The sequence below is a fragment of the Tetrao urogallus genome (assembly GCF_951394365.1).
Source record: "Tetrao urogallus genome assembly, chromosome: 21".
Lineage (NCBI taxonomy): Eukaryota > Metazoa > Chordata > Aves > Galliformes > Phasianidae > Tetrao > Tetrao urogallus.
In genome coordinates this window covers 3,799,980-3,820,709 of record NC_136834.1, presented here as the reverse complement: position 1 = coordinate 3,820,709, position 20,730 = coordinate 3,799,980, and the positions used below count along the sequence as shown (strand labels likewise).

Below are 20,730 nucleotides of genomic sequence, written 5' to 3'. Positions count from 1 at the left end.
TCTGCAAAACACACTGGCGTAGAGTTGCCGTGCAGCTGTAGCACTCTGCATGTCACACGGGAAGAGCTTTCCTCAGGTTTGCAGAGCCAGCAGCAAGGAAACTTGCCTTGCAAGCCTCAGGAAGGCTCAGGAGTGCACTACAGCTGCTTTAATCTGGAGTTTTCTACCAACTGCCAGGGACAAACAAGCTATGAAGTTCTGCAGGTGGAGCTTAGCCGTCTATAAATAAGAGCACAGTTTGATCTTTGGCTCTGCTGAGGCTGGAGGACTGCCAAACGTTTCTGGAAACTTGGAAGGAACAGAACAGGAACAAATATGATAAAATGAGCTGCGACTGACAATGATTTATAGAGTTAATGATCATTATTCTGTACTCACAGGGTCTGCGCTTTCAGAGTCATGTTTCACTTCTCAATAAACTTCGCTTTTTCTTATTTGTAAGGTTTTATTCCTATCATTTAACATTGATCAAAACCCCTGAGCTGCAGCAGCTCTGACATTCTCCGCATAGTGCAGCTGATGGAAACCACAAGGAGAGCGAAAAATACTCTGCACAGAAAAAGAGGAGTTGGCAGTGCACAATTCAACCGCCCTACGGAAAGAATGCGTGCAGAGAACACAGGGAAGAGCAGCCGAGTACAAACACAGCAAACACAGGAGGTATTTGTGCCGGCAGTCCTGCCCCAAACAAAATGCCCTGTGGTGACAAGATGACCGACAGCCTTATTAGGAAGCTGTGTTCTCAGTTTTTTTTACTCATCCTCTCCTCGCTGCTCTGCTGGCACACCATCCTCTGCCACTCCACCACTTCAGGCGCTCTCCTAACCACAAAGGCTCTCTGTTGCATTTCAGACCAAGCCTGCTTCAAGACGGTTCTGCAGCCCTGCCTACCCTCATCCAGCTCTTACCGAACTGAGGGGAGAGTTGCTTTTCTGTTTTACTGCACACCACAGCCTAATTACTGACCTACAAAATAGCATTTCTCCATGTTCTCAGGTTGTGCACGCCGTGTGCAGCGTGCTGGCTGGGAGGCACATCTCCTTACAGCTTACACCTCACACAAACCCACTGCATTGAACGCATTCAACGTCGGCCTTAACATGCACAATATTTTTCGGCTGCGATCCAAACGAACTCGGTCAGCACTTTTGTGCTGATGGGCAGCAACAAATGCACAAGCATTTCTCTGCTCACAATCAGACAACGTGAGTGCTGGCTTAAGCCACAGGGTGTGATAAACCAGACTGCCAGAAAACGCAGCTTTTGCAAGAAATGCAGCAAATATTGCTATTTAGTCCTCAGGAATAAGAACTGGTTTGCTTACAAGCTGCCAGCAACTTCACAATCGACTACTTGCTCCCAACCTCACGTGATTTATTGTTGTTTACAAGCCTACCAAACACTTCACTTTTATAAGCACAGTTGCATTATATCATACCTATAAAAATTAAGCCAGCAGCAAACTCACAACCGCAGCAATTAAACTGCAGAACAAACCAACCACAAGGAGAAGCACCTTTGCCTTCTTAATTTCTGCACAGATACCATCTCCCCCAAATTCCAGAAAAAGACAACCTCAAACCAATACCCACAGGGTATGCAACTACCTGCAAGTGCTATAGAGAAGAACCAGCACTGAATGGGTGCAAATCCCCCAGCAATCTCAGCTCCCAACCATGAGATCGTAACACTGCACTGGTATTTACCCCAAATCCATCGTGTCCATATGTTATTTCAGATGTATCTTTGGATAAGATGGCTGCCCTGTTTTCAGCAGAGTTTTGGGGCCTGACAGCTGCTGCATACCTGAACGTAAATAGTGATGGTGTGATCCCACCTTTCGTCTTACCTTCTTTTGTTCTGTCCTTTGGCAAAGGCTCATTCATCAAGAACTAAACAGTCTAAAACTGTCTAAACTAAAATTGTCAGTAAACAATTCCTAGTATCTCGTGTGAGGGGGAAGGAGGGACTTAACCTCTGTGCAGGGGAAACCCTGCTATCTAACCTCCCTTTCGCCAGCCTGTGCTGGCACTGTAAGCCTCCTCCAACACCAGCAGGTCCAAATCAGGGACAATATGTAATGTGCTTTCACCTCCTGTCCTACTTCAATTAACGAATGGGGCCAGCCTGCCTGGAGGTGAAAGCAGAAGTTAAACTGAGAGCCCAGAGGTTTTCCAGCTGTTCTCCTACCCTACAGAGTCCTCACAAAGTCGCTCAACCTCCTCCCCTCCTATTCCCAGCATAACGAAGATCCTCACGAATCTCTGGAAACTGAGGATCCACCAACTCAGATTCGTGCAAAACTTCATCCTGTGTGACAAATTATTTGCCTTATTTCCCATAAAAATAACATTAAAAAAAAAATGAAAGAAGAGAAGGAACACGAACTGTAAGTCTGAAGGGAATATAATTCGTTTCCCTACCACTTCATCTTCAGTCCAACACTTCTCAATCAGTTTGGGCACAGGCTTCTTCACCAAGCGCTGTAGGGCTTTTCCAGCATCGTAGTTACTTTCATGTAGCTGAAAAATAAAGACAAACACAACGTTCAGTGGAATCAGCAGTGATCTGATATAGGAGAAAAGCACTCCAAGGGGCCACATGAGATGCTCTACACCTCGTTATTTCTACTGTTGATATATGAACTGAAATTTAAACAACCTGAAGGTAATTAGCATTTTATTAGCAGAAGAGACAGCATTGAAACAAGTTTGTTTTCCTCTTCCTGGATTTCTCCCAGATGATATTTGAGGCCGCTGAAGATTTTTGGTTGACTTTTAAAAATGTATCTTTCACATCAGAAACTCCAAGGAAACCTCACACAGCTCCACCACACTCCTTCCCAAAAGGAGCTGCCTTTTATGCAGCAGCATTTTGTTTAGATCAGTGCAGCCAACTGGAAGCACCAACACACAGGAGGGATTACAAGCCACGCAATGTCAAGTTTACCATCCAGAAAGCTCTTCTGACAGATTTGTATTGCATTGCAAAGACCAGTGCGTGGTTGAAAGACATATACGGCAAAGAAACGATCGCTACAGATGAGTACAGGAGTACAGAAAGGCAACCAGGGATGTCTAAGTTGACATTACCATTTCAGATGGTCACAGCCTACAGCGTACCCTATTTTCTACCATAAAGTAGATAGCTATTTGATCAAACGCTGTCTGAAGCAGGCAGCAGGCATTTAAATCAGGGTGAAGGAGAAAAAACAGCCACACTGGGGGGAAAAACATTCAGCAGTGAACCATGAGAATCTCCAGCTCTGAACTTGTGATAGAAAACACATAGCAGGCCCCTGATTTATTGCCTGTCCTACCCTCCAAGTACAGTGGGATTTAAGAAACCCAGAGGACAAGTCAGGAGCCTGCTCTATGTCTTCTGAAAGTGATCCAAAAGAAGAAGACACATTGCTGGGATGACAGAAACTGAGTTATCTCCCCCCACGCGGAAGAATGATTTGCATGCAAACTTCCCTATAAAGGGAGTTTATAAAAACAAGCAAGTTTTTCTAACCAAGGTGCACACCAAAGTTATTGACCCACAGACTGGGTAACCAAAATATGACTCCATACATTGATTACCTCCTGCTATTCTTCTTGCCCAGAATTTATTCCAAGCCCTTTGCATCCCACTCTTCCAAAGCATCCATGCTGCTATTCCAGCAGCCCACTGCCCTCAGGCAACATTTCAGCAAGTACAGCTCCTGAACTTTTCCCAAGACTGGAGAACCGAACAGGGATGGAGATAAAATTACTGAATAGTGAGGAGCTATTAACTACTTTGTCACTATTGATGCAGCTACACCAAAACCCGACTGCAGGAGCAGAAAAAAAATCTCATTCTTCTCATGTCAAAAGGCTCAAATCTTAGACCTGAACTCTGCTTCCAACAGAAATAGCATGAGATTGCTTTCTTACTGCTGCTCACTTCAGCTTCCTGTACCTCAGCCAATTCAGAAATAGTGATTATGAACATCTGACAGCATTTGCAGCCCTCCCACCCAGGCCACCTCCAGGATGTGATCTCCTGTTTCCCCTTGGTCCAGCTCACACCATAAGCTCTGTGGGGCACAACAACTTTTCCATTCCAAGTCTTCATACTGAACGCAGTGGTGTGGATCAGAGACTCCTGAAAGCTGCAATAAGGAAATCATTCCAACTAATTACCATCAAGTGGAGGCGATTCCTATCAAGAAAAGGAAAGACTTGTGAATCAGGATAGATAGGAGGGGGAAAAGCAAATCACTGACCCTACGAGGTTTTTATTTTACTGAGACTAATAATAGCAATTAATTTCCACTGAAAACCAGTTTTGAACAGTTGTCACAGTAAATAAAGTCTCAGAAAGGTTTGAGCATTGACTCTGAAGGCCACTGTACAAAAGCTGCAGAAGGAATGAAAGCAAATGGCAACGGAGTTCATCTGAGAGGACACACGCAGCAAAACACGGGCATGAGGGACGCATGCAAAATGCTTCCTTCAGCAGAACCCCCCAGTTCTGAGCCACAGAGCAGAACAGCTGAGCAGGGCTCTGCAGCTGTGGAGGCAAAACCCATCTGTGCAGTGCCCACTTCTGCACCCTGCCTCGTCCGCTCACACCGCTGCAGGCTTTTGTTAGCTGGTACAACTGTGAACACCCTTTTTTATTGAGAAAGTGAACTTATTGCAAAAAAAAAAAAAAAAAAAAAAAAAAAAAAAAAAAAAAAAAAAAAGCCATAAGTGGGCAGGAAACTTCCCAGGCTGCAGTGCCCATCTCACACCAGGCACTGCAGCCTGCTGCAATGGGGCACTTTGCAAGGCCGTGGCATTGTGGGCACACGATTGTCCCTGTTACTTCACCAGCATCTCAGCGTTCTGCCCATGGATGCTACAGAACAGACTGTGCCATTCTGCAGAGCCAGTCCATCTGCAGTGCAAAGCACGCTAGGAATTGCTTTCCCTTGTGAAGTCTCAATGTTATATTGGAAATAACAGCTCGTTTATTCTAGTCGCTGTGGAATTTCAGTCCCGAGTAATTTCGTGCTCCTTTGTAACACCTGCAAGCTGAGTTTCCAGAAAACAACTCAATAAACAATCCCTCCTGAACACCTGAAAGAGGCCCAAAGCCACACAAGACAGCAGTCAGCTGCAAAATCAGAAGCATCCTCCTGCATGCACAGCTCCTGCGAGTGGGATGGAAGCCTCATCAGCTGCAGCAAAGAATCAATTGGCACACTGGGCTGAACTCTGCACAGACTGGCTCATATCTTCTAGTAACAACAGGAACAGCTCTTGAACTGATAAGGTGCTCTCACCTCCTGCAAGTCACTGAGGCATTCAGCATTTGCTTATGCTTGAGGGACTTTTCTAAAGAAAGTTACGTGCTTCTAAGAATGAAAGGTCACTGCTGGCAAAGACCTCTGACAGTGATATGGAATGCGGGTTTAGAACAAACAGCTGCATTTGCTTGCCTCAGCATTCTTCCCTTACCACCAGTTGAAGTCAGGCTCACATTTGGAGCTGAGACCAATACTGCACTGATACTTTGCCTGGTAATATAATGGGAACAAGGAAGAAAACTAGATCAGAATCATTTCCCACTTACTCGAGCATTTGATTTGGCACCTGTACAACTTGTACTCTGTGCAGCAGATCCAACCATACATACATCACAGAAGGGCCAGCTGCCAGAAGCCATTTCATGGCACACCAGGGCCACCAGCAGCACATCCTATTGCCAGCCATCACCTGAGAGTGCTTCATGGAGCCCACTGCCTCCAAACCCACTGCCACAGCTGACATTTCCCTGTGTACAACAGAGCATCTCAACACACAACCTACCAGCACAGTCTCCATGCCACTGGAGCAGGGATGTACCCCTGCATAAGCCCCAGTGATACGAGCAGGCAGCCAGGCAATGCCCACACACAGCACAAACATTCAAGCAACACTATTTTAAACAGCTTCTATAACCTTTTTTTTTTTTTAAGCCTTCTATGGTATGCACTACCTACCTGAAGACAAGAAAATAAGTCTGTAAAGCATGCACTGATTTTTCTCCTCATCTTCACTCCAGCACTGGGACCACATCCATCCCAACATCAGGAGGACTGTTTGCCTTGCCAGCTCACCTTGCAAATGCTTTTCCCCCAGCACACGCCACCACCTAGAAGATTTTTCACCTCGGCAATCCAGCAGTGTTGATAACAGTGCTTCTGTTCCCTCCCCCTCACAAAACACACAGCAGTGCCAAAGCCTCTGTGTATCCAGGAGGGGATCTTCACTCTGCCAGCAGCACCTCCCTGAAAACGTGACTTTTACAGAGGGGAAAAATGGTTTAGGAAGCACCAGGACAATGCAGCAAAAGGAGATGTGCGTTTCTGGGCAAGAGCCAGAGTTAAATCTGCTTCTTTCAGCCTCGCTGACGGATCCTTCTCTGCTGATTGCCTTTGGTCATTTCATACATATAAACGCTTTATTGGCAAGCAACTTGAACATATAAATAACAGCTAATGATGACTGCCTATGGTTTAATTAACTTCTGGATGAACTTGTCAAGTATTGCTATAAACACGAGATTACCATCCTGTCACCACGAGAATTACTGTTTTCAGTGTTAAAAAATCTGCCATCTGAATTCCAGCCCGCTGTGCTGTGATGTATGTACACAACTGCAACAAAAGGAATCGACACAAATGTACTCACACCTTCAAACAGAAAATAAAGCCATTTCTGCATCGCTGGACCAGATTTTAGATTAAAGGCATTCTGAAAATGCACATATCCTGAAAGCCCATTTATATTCCAACAGCCATTAAACAACTCTGGATCACAGGGAAGCCTTATTAGCATCAGAGCTGCACATTACCACAAGGCTTCAAGTTTCCACCGCCGCCTCTCAGCTCAGCTGCCATTTTCTGTCTGTGTGATGTTGCAAATAAATTCTCCTTTTGGCATGGCTCAGCTGTCAGGCACCTCTGTTCAGTAATGAACCCATGAATTACATCTTGCAGCTCTGACATCTCTGGTCTCGCTCATCAAAATATTGTTCTTCAATTGTAATTTATAACTTAATTTAAATGTCCCTTTTACTGTGACCTTTTTAGATCGGAATGGCATTGCATCTGGCAGCTTCTCCTTCGGCAAGGCATCCCATTGCAATTACAGTCATTATGATCCCCATTGAAAAGCCCATCTGAGTTAGGCTGCATTCATGCCACAATATTAAATAATTGCAGTCCATTAAGTACACCGTTAGATTCCAGAGGCCTCTTCTCCAAGGAAAAATTGCTACCATACAGTAATACTGTATTGCTGAGCTGCTTTCAAATAAACCCAGAACAGCCAATAAAGCAGAAGGGATTGTTCAGGCAGAACGCATCTGTGGGGATGCAGATCTGTCCCCCCTTTCCAGGGCAGCACGAGAAGTCAGGGATCCTCGGCAGCCAGGCACAAATCATCACTCATTGGGCACAGACACAAAGCCTGACCTGCACACAGGAGGTAAATGCTACCGATGCTGCAAGAGCATTTTCAGCCTCGAGTCACACAGTTGAGTCGAAAGACATTTTTCAGTGCTGTCAAGCAGGACACGGCTGCAGAATCGCAAAAGAGAACAGTATTTGTCTGGTACTGCGTGGAAATATTTACATAACAGCCTGACTTAAGCACCAGCCATCGACGCAGGCTTCAGAACATTGTGATTATTAACGAGGGATTCGCTCCTCTCACTGAAGCGCACCGCGGTCAGGATGCACAGCTCTGTCAGCCACAGCCAGCTTAACAAGGTAGGAAATGAAGAGGAGAGAAACAAAAAAGGCAACAAGGAAAGAGGAAAGAATGACTGCTTTGTGGCTTGAGCAGCCAGACCCGGACAAAGAACTGTGGGGGCTCCCTCTGGTGCCCAAGGACAACAGGAGCCCAGAGCCCCCAGGTACCCAACCTCCCACCTGCAGCCCAGGGACCCTGCTTGGCCATGGTGCCATCCCAGCTCTGGGGTCTTACATGGACTTCTTCCCTAAGTGCAAGGCTAAGGATGGGCATAACTCACACACCAGAGGGGCTGTGCTTCCCAGCACACCAGGCACTGCACAGCATCACCCCAGCAGCTGGGAACACAGACCAGGCCAAAAGAAAAACTAATAATAAGAAATGCTAACATATATTTAAGTAATTTTTAATGCTTTCAACCTTGTCTGTAGTTAATGAACAAGAAAATCTTGTCCAAGGGCAAGTCAAAGCAGGGAGTAATTTGTCTGGGTGACATCTTGCTTCGAACTGTATTTCCTACCACTGATATTACACTGTCACATTTGTCACTCATAATGACACGCTCCCGTGTAGCACAGCGGTACAAGAAGCCAGAACAACATTATCAGCAAAGAGATCTGCACAGCACCAGCTGATGATTGCTTCATCTTCCTTCCACGCAGCAGGACACAAACCCAGGTGCTGGTACCTTCCCACCCTATGAGCACAGAGCTGCTGGATCTTTGATTTTCCCAACGAAAATAACATGCACTGAGAAATGACACAAACTCTGACTCACTCCTAGGGACAGGTGGCATAATGATATTCCCAGCTGTTTTTCTAGGCTCCACAGAACTGATTCCCTCACTTCTTCCTGCTCTAATGCCACTCATTTCCCCACCACAGGAGTACAGCACAGGGACAGAGGACCCATAGCATCAGGAGACAAGGCAGGCTGAGCTGCCCAAAGCCATGGAGCGTGTGATGCGTGCCCCCAGTCACAGCAGCAGTGAAGGAAGAACCCTGAGAAGGAATTACGATCTGGAACTCTGCATGACAGGCTGCAGGCTACATGCATGCGTTCAGACACATTGATCCACAAGTAAAACTTGCTGGCATCACAGCTGGCCATTTAAAAAGCCAATTCCACAACATTTGCTTCCTTGTACAGTGGAGAACCAAGCAGCACCAGATGCTTTCTCACAACAAACACATCATTAGGGTGGGCCATGCACTTGCAAAGACAACACTGAGCAAAATAAGACAGTTAATTCAACTGGCCTGACTTGGAAAGGGGACGATTGCTAAGGAGTTCCTCATTTCAGTTAGTGTGCAACTGACACAGCAAACAAAAAGCAATAGGTCATTAAGTCCTGACCATCCTGCATGATTTCCATCAATCATCCCCACTGATATCTCATACAGATGGGGTTCTTGGGGGCTTTCTGATGGTGCTGTGATGCTACGATGGGCGATGCCTATCCACACTCTGAGTCCAGAAGGAGTAAAGGAGACAAAGTGCATTACTAGAGGGTATTAATTACTAAACTTTCACACTAACCATGCTGGCTCTGAGAATACAATATATTGCCCACAGTGACTCAAAGCAAGGCTTGGGAAAAACTCAAATTACCATTTCCATTTCACTTATTCAGGAGGGTTCTGGCTCAAAGCAATGCGGTTCTGCAGATCTCAAGGTAAGAGGAACTGAGAAGTTATTAAAAAAAAAAAGTTTCCATCACCTAACATTTCACCAATAAAAATGGTTTCATGCATTATTAGTTCAATTCTGAAACTGGAAAACAAGAAGTTTACAGAATATGCACTTTAGGTGACTAATATATTAGGTTTTAATAGATCAAAAAAATTATGTATGAGTATAAATAAGAGATAAATACACACGTTATAAAGTCCATATTCAGCTGCCTGGCTGTGCAATAAAAAAGCCCACACTCTTGACACGAGGAAATCCAAGCCAAAGACTTCAGGACCTGCCCTGTCCCCCACCTGGTGTGACCACCAGCAGCCACCAGGAGGGCAACAAACCCCAAAGGAAAACCTCCTCCCCGAGGGCTACAAAATCCCAACAGCCAAACCACGGAGCAGGAGCTGGAGCCCACCTGGACCATGAAGCACCCTCACCTCGAGGAGCTGATCTGCACACACATACATTGCGCTGTGCCTTCCATGATCTTCATTTCTATCTGCTGTAATTAATGATAAATCATTCCAGGGGCTACTGCAGCTGTTATTACAGAAATAAAACACTACCAAAGTAGCTTGTCAAGATTGATTTATACCAAGTGCTGCTCTGAAGTTTATTGGATTTCCATAATAAGAAATCATACCACATCAATTTGTTTCCATTAATCTGCTGGGTTACACACCATAATTTCTAAACAAAAACACAACTTAGTGCAGGGTAATTTTCTCAGAAGTTATTTATCAGATAAATCTGATACTTGTTTTAAAGAGAATAGAAAGACAGAACAACAAATTGCCCACCTAAACCATTCTGTTGGCAAAAGTAGTGGACTCTGAGCAATCACTGATTTCCATGAATATCCTCCCTATAGGACTAGCACCCATAGGAAAGCATTTCTCCAGAAAAATTTAACGTGAGGAAGGAAAGGTAAGAACAACACTTGTGCACAGACCAGAAGCAAGATTAAATCAAACGTCACGCAGGCCCAAGGACTTTGCTGTTCAGGTTAACATGAGATGACTAGAAAACCATTACAGGGTAAGCCTTCCTGCCATACGTTAAGATGTGATGTGTGAGGGAAGCCATGATAGAGTCAAAAGAACTCTGCCAACAGACAATCTAGCTTCCTAAATGAGTTACACTGCGAGTCTGTGTGATGCTTTTGCTTCAGAAGTGTGAAACTCCCCCACTCCTCAGATGAATCAGCAGCGGCTTTCTAAAATAGACATGCACCAGAAATACAGAGAGAAAAGGATCGGAAGAACAGAAATAAAATCTATCAGGATGAATGGAAGGCTCAGATGAAGAAGTCTACAAGTACAACTACAGCTCCACGGCTCCCAAGGGATTAAGGGGGCTAATTAAACTCGATAGCGAAGCAGTGAAGTTAAATGAATTTTCTGCAGTAGTCTTTTATTATAGATGACAAGGGGAAAGAAATTCCAATTCCGAAAGCTCTTTGATGATTATTGGCCTTAACAGAGATTTGAGTCTCTAAGAAGGATGTTAGGGAACAACTCAGAATGCTTGGGAGCAGTAAGCCACCAGAACCAGATGGCACCCATCCCGAGGGGAAGGAAGGAAACAAAATGTAAAGCAGATGAGAAACTGAAGAGGAGGCAGAATACAGACTAGACAGCAACTCCTCTCAACCAGCATCGCAATCTCTAACACACTGGTTGTCTCAAGCAGAGGAGCAAAGGACTGAGATTTATGGATTCGTCTCAGTTCTGAGGTGCACTCTGAAGAAATAACACTTGACTCTGCAGATCTAGAAGTGAGAACAAAAAAGCATTTAATTGGGGTACAAAAATTCGTCTTAGATTTCAGGTGGTTACACATGAGTGTACTGATTGTATTTAAGTAATCTTGCAGAATAAGGATTAAAGTGCTGTTGCCTCTTACAAACACTACAGAAATATATTTTAGATATTCTCTTCCACCCTCATCTGCTGGAATAAACCAAACTGATGCACTCCAAGAAATGCATGCAACTAAATGCAAAGAGAGATAAAATCTAAACCAAACAAGTGCTTTTGGTAAGCTAATCTTACACAAGCAATGACATTCACATTAAGAATACAGCATTTTAACAAGAGTGGGGATACTGAGGTGCGTACACCTAAGCACAGACCTGACATCCTCATCATGGAGCTGAGCACCTGGAAGCTGCAATACAGCTCGCACACACTAACCTTGCTGCAATGTTCTGAATGCAAGTCTCACGTGCTGAGATGCTTTACTGAAAGAAGCAGTAAAGAATATTTAACAGCAGTGATTAATTTGATATATTCAGCTCCAGTCGCTTTAATAAGAGCAAAGACCAACATGCTTACAGTGCCCTTTCTCTAAACAAACAGATTATCTGGTCTCTGTTGCAATGATCATCACTCAATTCCTGATGGTCATCACACCTGTCTGCAAGCTTTTAAGAACCTTATAAATTAACATCTAAAATGATGCAACTGTAAATAACGAAACCCCAGCAAACAGAGGCAGACATAACAGTGTGGTACCCAGCATCAGCCACTATGCAGGAGGAGAGCATCATGGGGTTTGGTTGGAATCACTAGGTGCTTTATTTTCATCTAATTAAAATAATTTTTTGAGCCACAGACATTGTGAGCAAAGTGACATATGAGTCACAGTGCTGGACACCGAGACAGAATATGCTTCAAACTATTTTTAGGAAAGGATGGCTTTAAAAACAAATCTGAAGCCACGCATCATATCCTCCCTTGGCACTTCCACAAGAAACATGCTGAACTGAAGCTGCTCCCAGCCCTACCAGCTGTACATGGGCTCTGTACATTTCCATTGCCACTGCCTTTAAAATGCTCTACAGATTTAGGTAGAAACTCATTCAGCAACAGGCACATCCCATCCTCTCCACAGTTTTCACAAGTGGAAGTGATGAGAGATGTAGCCCTTAGCCATGAGAACAGGACAGAATTCAGCCGGCCAAGTCCAAGATAAGGAAAAAATCTCTTACAGTGAGGGTGGGGAGGCACTGGAAGAGGTTGCCCAGAGACGTGGTTGATGCCCCATCCCTGGAGACTTTCAAAGCGAGACCAATTGAGGCCCTGATGCAACCTGATGGGGCTGTGGTATCCCTACTCACTGCAAGGCAGTTGGACTAGATGGCTTCAGAGGTCCCCTCCAACTCTGAGGATTCTATGGTTCTGTGAAATAACCTTTGTTCTCCTACAGCTAGAAGCTGAATGAACAACAGCCAGGGCAAGGGTTAGCTGGGTGAGCAGCCACTCCAGCTGGTGTAATTGGCTCCAGTAGCTTCCCATAATGAACATCCACATGCTCATCTTAAAGGCACCAGCCAGAAGTTTCTTGTTGTAGGTTAAGATCTGTGGCTTGCATTTGAAAAAAGTTCAGTGTTAAGCCAGTATCATACTCATATTGTGATCCCCAAATCTACTTTAGCCACTAAAGATTTCATGAATACTTTAAGTAATACAAGACATAAATGGGAAGACTGCTCTTCCTGACAGGAGTTCTGTGTACTTACTGTATTGAGTGCATTAAGTGTAGTGTCATCACGGGAGGCTGCAACACAACCATCTTCTGTGGATCCTCCATCACACATGCCTGCAAAAGCTGCCATGCTCCTTTATGGTTTGAGGGGAAAAAAATTGAAATTTTCTTCAGCTTCTGTCTGATGCACATGTCATGCAGTACACTACAGTTACCCCTTAAATCACAAATATCAAGGCCCTGACATGCTGCAGAAACAAGTAAAGTAAAACGAGGCATCACACGAACACTTGGTATGCAGATCCATGTCACCTCAGCGTGGGAAATAACTCCAATGTAAAGTGGGTTTTATTAATTAAAGACTCTCCATTGCACTCACCAGGGACTGATCAGAATTATGAGAGACAGAAGCTATAGGCACAAGGGCACAGTCTTGCCAAAGACAGCAAACTTGCTATTGCTAATTTAGTTGCATTATGTTATGAAGCTGATTTCAATGGCACATTCCTGACATCTCTAAATTCTTACAAAGGAATAATAACTCATTTACTCACATTCTGAATTATGAGGCTCACTAGCATTAGAAATCTAATATTTATTTATCTGGTAAATCTAGCAGGCATGTCAGAGGTCTGCATAAGACTGAAACACAAATTAAGGCTCATTCAGAAAAAAAAAATAGCCTCTGAGGGATCCTACCTGTGCTGTCACAGTTAATCCACAATTAGCAATTACTTCCTTTGTGCTATAGCATGTGTTTTCTCTATCATGCTGCACACGCTGCTGGCTGTGGGTTTTCAATCCAAAAGCCACAGCCAACAGCAAGATTCTGTGCTGGCCAAATCACCAAACCAGCACGCCCTTGTATTGCACGGTTAACATCCACACCAAACCAAAATCTAACAAAAAGGAACGGCCACAGTCAACTGCTGCAGAGATGTGGCAGCCCACACGTCCATCCTAAAGACATGGGGATCTTGGCTCTAATTACCTTGCTGCCCTAAGGTACATAAGTAAGTCACAGTCGTTGACTCCTGGCATCCACACAAGTTCTTCATGCTGTGTCACTGTGTCACCATCTGGGGAAGGAAAGGGCTGCAGATCAGGAAGCTTAGCCTGGGAGAAAAAAAAGAGTTCATACAGACATTACAGTTGTTAACACTGCGTGTCACACATGCAGCCCCTGCTATACAAAACTCAAATGCTGTCTGACAGTTCACTGGGAAAGACGGCTTTGTCTTGTCCAAAAGGTGCTGTTGCAACTCTGCTTGCCAGGCTACAAGGTACCAGCATGAAATAAGGCAAGAACATGGCTACCATGTGTTTTATTGTAATACCTCAGTCAAAAATACGCCGCACATCTGAAGTGGAGTTGAAAACAAAGTCATCAGTAAATTAACAAGAACTCAAAGTGAAAAAGAAATTCTCTGAAAGTGAGACAGCTCAGTGAAACGAACTCTGCCACTAAGCATACACTGCATGCAGGGACCCAATTAGCATCTTTAGTCATCGACTGCAATGGGATGAGATAGCTGAGAGCCTCCTCAGAAACAGCTTTTAAGCCCTGTAATTACCTCCTGTACTTACAGCACTAAACATATTTGAGAAGCAACATTTACACATAGCCAGTAATTACAAGTCACAGGTTCAGATGTCTTTCATGTTCTGCTCTTTAATCTGTACTTTACTTTACTTCTTCCTTGGGCAAGTGGGCACGTCACTGACCTTCTCTTCTGGAAGAGATGCATTACAACCGAGCCTTATATCAGCACGAGGCTGATCTCTGACAGCTCTGCATGCTGGCAACTGCCTTCCAGCACCAAGGTGCTTCCACCAACACTTGCTCATCCTTCTGTGCCCTCAGAAAAAGCTGAACGTAGAGATGCTCCTAAGAGAGGCTTCCTTGTGAACACCTCTGGTTAGCTGCTAGCCAGAGCTTTTCTCAGGACACTGAGTGGAGATCCACCACCCCTCTCCTCCCCTTCACAACACTCAGATCAGCACAGCTCTCTGAAGCCTTTATGTGCATCCCTGCCTGCTGCCATGATATGAGCATAAGGTATCTGCATGTGCCTCAAAAGGAGCAGCACCCTACAGCACCATGTAAGGAGAAGAAAGGCAGAACCCACTCCTAGGGCCTCAGGTTTGGTTATGGATGCTTCTGGATCTGCACATACGAGGCCAAATCCAACCACCAGCCACTACTATCCTGAAGATTAAACTTCTTACTAAGGAACAGCTGAAGAACCTCCTGGAGGTGACAGTACCAGCAACGCTCAGAACAAAAGAAGTATGGATCAGAACAGGAATAAAAGTAGTGTGGAAGTTTAAAACACTGAGCCAGCAGAAGTATTCTGTATCGGTGGACCTTCCTTCTGCATATTTTTCCATCCATACCTGCACCTGATAATTACACCTCACAGTATGCCTGATTGCTACCTGCCAAAATATTACCTGACAGTTTGAAATCAGAGTCGTTTCGGAGGTATCGTTTACAGCACTCTTGCTATGAGTGATGAAAATAATAATACAGATTCAATTGCCAAGAACTCTCCTCCTCTTACAAAGCACCCTGGAGGATGTCACGTGAGTTACACAAACGATTCCTATCAATAGTCGTTAAACAAGACTGAAAATGAATCCCAAACATGTGGATGCAAAAACACAGCACTTGGACAGTACCTTTATTTTATAATCACATAAAAAGTTTCTGATAAATACAAGAAAGATATAAAATGTGGCTTGCTATTGAGTGTGCATGTCAGAAATACATGGCAGCGATCCCCCAGAATCGCCATGCCTCCCAGCTGAAAAGAATTTAGGCTCTTCTACATCCAAACGATGAGGGAAAAGAAGTGGGCAGCAGCAAACCTCCTGCCTGAAGGAGGAGGCAGCAGCATGGAGCTGCCAGCACATAGGGCCTGTTTAGAAAGAGGTCTGTCCCTGGCAGCTGCCACACTGCTCTCTTTAAGCACAACACGGTCCCACTGATTTCTGTGCTGAAGCACCACGGTTGCTCAATCCCTGCTGGACATGCAGACAAATGAAGGGAGCATGCACAGGCTGCAAACAAAAGCACAGGTCAAGGAGGAGATGCAAAGCCACAGGCAGCCCTGCACGGAGCACAGCCACACACACAGCAGGGAGAACAAAGCACAGGGAATCCTGCACTAGGGCAGTGTTAGCTCTAACAAGGGGCACGCCTGTGTCCTGCATTGAGAGATGGACACATGCAGGTATGCACGTGCACCTCAACACACTCGTGGTTCAGGAAAATCTTCAGCAGGTCTGAAGTCTCCCAACCCTGGAAATTCATCCTGTGTTTCTCAAAAACCTGCACTCTCTTTGTTCACTTCTAATAGAACTTCATTTTGCTCTCCACTGACTCCAGAGACTTCAAACGTCCCAGGCAGCATTCTCCTAACTCAACTACTTTATTGTGCAAACAAAAAATTAAAAGAACTACTTTGCATATAATTAGAAACCAATACTAAAACGTTTTTCAGTGATTTACTAACACGTTGCTTGGTGAAAGTTAGCTGAGGATGCATTCACTCCTCTCTCCACGATAGCTGCTTTCTGCTCTCTTTCCTTCCTAACTTCCAGCAGCTATTTAGATTCCTTCAACCTGATTCTGGAATCGATCCAACACTTTCACTAGTGAACAAAACCACGTCAGCAGCAACATTTGACATTGAATAATCTCGTCAGCTAAGGACTTCTAAGGAACTCATGATTAAGCTCAGAAGCTCGTTGTCTTTGAGCCAATACAATTCTAAGTGTGCACTGAACAGGGTAAGTGCCTAGCAGCAAGTCCTGCAGCTATTCAAGTACAAACAAAATCCCTTACCTGATGACTGGGTCCAACTCTGATTTCACCTTGGGTACTGTTTAGCCTCCTAATATAAAAAGAAAAACCAGTAATGAGAAAGAATTATGATTAATGAAACCTGGGATAATGGCCTGCATTTCTGTCATTGTATTTCCAATGCAAATGGAAAAGAAGCAAAAATAACACATTCTTTAAAAGAAAAAGATATACTCAGGAACACGACAGGCCACACTGCAAATGGCAAACAGCAACAGGACAAATCTGGAACTTTCAGTCCCACTGTTAGGACAAGGTGGAGGTAACTCCCAAGCACGACGTGAAACCACAGCAGCAGGAAAGCATCGGGCAGTGATGCTGCAACACACATCTCCTCCTTTCTCGTGTTTCCATGCAATATAGGAATAACACTGATATCAGAGAGCCTCTACAAGCCCTCCCAGTGCCCCAGTGCCCAGCCAGCACCTCACCTCTGCTACAGCTACAACCCCAGAACTGCCCACTGCAATGCCAAATCCGAACGCAGACGACATGCAAAGCACAAGCTATCAACAAGCACACAGGGATGGATGCCTTCCTTATGAACCCTTTTATGGACATTTTCTTTCTAAATAATCTGTTAAGGAGTAATTTGAGTTGTTCATGTTTGAATAGCGGAGTTTTGTGTTAGCAGAATCTGCAAAAAATAATCCCTCTTCCAGATGAGCTCTGGAAAACCATTCAAGAGTTATTCTGTCATTCCGAATAATAAAACACATTTTTCCTCCCATGTTTTGTACAGAATTACCATTGAACCGAGGATGAATTGAACTTTATCAGTGAAGTCTGCCCTTTATTACCATATAGACAGCAGGAAAGCACACCACCAGCATTTCTTATTCATCCCTGCTACGTTCGTGGTGATGCGAAGTGATGAAGAGAAATGGTTTACTTTAAACCACAGAAATTCAAACCCACAACCAGAAAGTGCCAGCCCTGCACCAGGCTAACCACCCAGAGCAGCACACACTGCTACACGTTAAAACCAGAGGGCTTTCTGACATGGATATCTGCGTGCCTTGTGAACACCTGCAATGTACTTTGACGTTCTGAGATGAAAGCGCACACTGAGCTTCACCTCACGGATCATTCTGAGATCTTATTCCCAAGTGGGGAAGCTACAGCAGTGCATGTGAATGGACCTTATCAAAGAGAAGGATAGGAGGACCTGTCAGGCAGGAACTGAAACTGGTTTTGTAACTCAGCCCTATGCTGTGGTGACTGCACGATGCTGCCTGCCGTCCTGGTCCACCAACCTGCTCTCCAGCAGCATTGCCAGAAGGCTCCTGAAAAGAACCTTCTCCAATGGATACTTGTGTGAGATGTGACCTGACACTTTTGTTTTCAGGTTATGCAGGGAAATGGTTGAACTCAGAGAGCAGGGTTTGTATTTACAACCAAGTTATAAATGAAATGTGCACTTTTACAGCTGTAATGTGTGAGAATTCTTCCCTGTAAGGCACGAAAGGAAAGGCAACAACAAATGCTGATGCTCTTGCTTTACTCCCAAGCAGGGTTCTAAAGCCATACACATCTCTGCTAGTCACTGCAAGTCAGGCTTGAGACATGTCTGTGCAGTTCCTGCCAGCTACCATCCTTCACCCAAGCCAAAGGCTGCTGAAAAACAGAACATATTTGTGCAAAGTTCACAATTTTTGGTTTAGGTAGGGGAAAAAAAAACCAAAACACAACAACACTCCAAATTCTCCCCCAACTCCCAGTTCCTTCGTTTGCATGACACTGAATGTTAATAATGCAGCATCACAGAATCGAGACTGCACGTGCCCTAGCATCCTACGAGGAACTGCAAAGATAACAGCAAAATCTTGGATGGGGTGATTCTTGTAACTGTGACAATGCTGTGGCAGGGGAGAAACGGCCCTGTGTGCCCCCATCACCCAACTCAGCATCTGCTGATGGCATTCCCACCCCAAGGGGACCCCAGGTAGGTAAGGGCTGTGCAGAGCAGTGAGCACTGGGCAGGGGGTGGTCAGACCATGGGAGCTGCTTGCTGCAAGGGGGCACAACGTGTCGAATACTTTCAGACAGTTTCTGTCTCCCCAGGAACGGATTTGCAAATGGAAAGAAAAATTCTTGCTATGGAAACTAAAACGTACCATAGAGTTGTAAGCCAAATTATATTGGTGGAGCACAATTACAATAATGATGGCGAGGCGATCCGTGTTTATTCTATGGGAAGGAAAAAAAGAGGACCCAACACGGTATATGAAATCTGACACAAAAGAAACCGATGTAACAAAGCAGTATCCATAGCAACAACAACTTAATATTTCAGTCCTCTTCAGCTGCAGTGGATTAAATATAATGACAAGATGTTCCCTTTGAAAAGTAACCTGTTGCCATGGCAACGTTGTATTCTGAAAAGTAAACAGGGGCTGGTCAGGGAGAGATGGAAGCCTGCGACGGAATATCAAAGAGGCAGAAACCTCTCCAGCAGAGCAGGGCAGCTCCAGCACCCACTGATCCCAGCAGAGCACAGCGACGTGGGTCAGCTCCAAAGGCTTCATCCCTGTGGTTCTAAGGAAAGGGGAGGTTGGAGGGTCGGGGCCGAGAGCAGCACTGCAGAGAGCAGTTCAGAGGTGAAGCAGAGAAAGGAGCAGCAGGAAGGCTGCCAACAACAGGTCCTGCAGTGAAGGAACACGCCTATCATCCCCTGTTTGGTCACCTGCCTTCATCACGCAGGGAAGGACCGTGGCATGGTGAGCAAAGGGGCTGAGCTGCCAGGGAGCAGCCAGGCCAGCAGTGAGGATGGCTCAGGATCAGGCTCTGCAGCACCAACCGCTCTTACTGCACTGCCACAGCCATATGGAATTTAATGCTGCAAATCTGCTGCAAAATCCCAGAGTTCAGAGGCAGAAGCTAAACGCTTTTGTGGGTTTTCGTGCACAGCAGTTTTCTGCACAGCCCCAGCTTTGAGCCGCCTTCGATGCGAGCACAAGGCAGTGCCCCAGCGCAGCACACCCCACAGGCTCCATGCTTCTGAGAGCCAGCAGGCAGGGAGCAGACCTCCCAGGTCAGGGGTCACACGTACCCAGGTGAGCCTTTGAAATGGCACTGCTGCTGCTTTCATGCTTTCCCTTTTACCACCGAAGTACAGCAAGGAACGTGCCATGCACTAATTGCACTGCTCTGCCCTGCGATGGAGCAGCGTCCCGTGCCATTCCTGGTCTAATCATTTTGATCCCACGCACTGAGGTGCTCTGTAATTATGCTAGAAGGATGCTTCAGAATGAAGATTTAAATGCATTCATTTTTCTCATCTTCTGCACAGCTCTCTCTAAGGGTTTTCAAAACCTGCTTTCTAAAACCCATTCCCTACTGCAACAGGTCCACATCACTTATGCAAAAGTAACTAAAAAAAAAAAAAAAAACAAAAAAGAAGTTGAAGATGGGAAACCAGGAGTGCCACAACCTCAGCAGCAGCCCTCCCCACCCCAATGCTCTTTAGAGGGACGAAGAAATGACTGCAGTCCAACCATGGTGATCACAAATGAGCTTATGAGGGCTCGAAGTGTGGCTGCCTCCCCCCCCAGAGCCCCACCTGGCAGGATGTTCTGCCTCACACTGCCCTGTGCAGCACAGCCAGGCCTCACACCGCAGCACGTCTTTGCCTGCTGAGCATTAATGGTGCAGAATGCACAGGCACTGCTGCTCTGCAGCACCAACACTCGTGGGACGTAGCAGTGCTGCAAAGCAGCCTCCAGCACAGCTCTGTCCCACGTCACAGCCCTGCTGCCTTCTCCAGACATCTGCTGAGAGACTGAACTACAGCTTGCTAACTTCTTCCTACAGTTATTTCCTACCATCAGAAATTTCATGTCGAGTTGCATAACTTCATGTGTCCAGTCTGCTCCTGTCTTAACACAGGGTTTGTTTGCAGCCACATTTTTCTAGGAGTCCCACAACGCTCAGAAAAT

General features: G+C 45.3%; 1 protein-coding gene across 1 annotated transcript in view; it reads right to left on the bottom strand.

Moving 5' to 3' along the window:
• RERE (arginine-glutamic acid dipeptide repeats) overlaps positions 1-20,730 on the bottom strand; it is a gene marked incomplete at both ends in the record, with an annotated part of 115,003 nt that overhangs the window by 53,004 nt on the left and 41,269 nt on the right. Inside the window, 4 exons of the mRNA XM_079545667.1 lie at positions 2,424-2,522; positions 12,959-13,058; positions 13,916-14,040; positions 16,775-16,823. Of these exons, the coding sequence (XP_079401793.1) occupies positions 2,424-2,522; positions 12,959-13,058; positions 13,916-14,040; positions 16,775-16,823 (373 nt within the window). The remainder of the gene's footprint in view (positions 1-2,423; positions 2,523-12,958; positions 13,059-13,915; positions 14,041-16,774; positions 16,824-20,730) is intronic.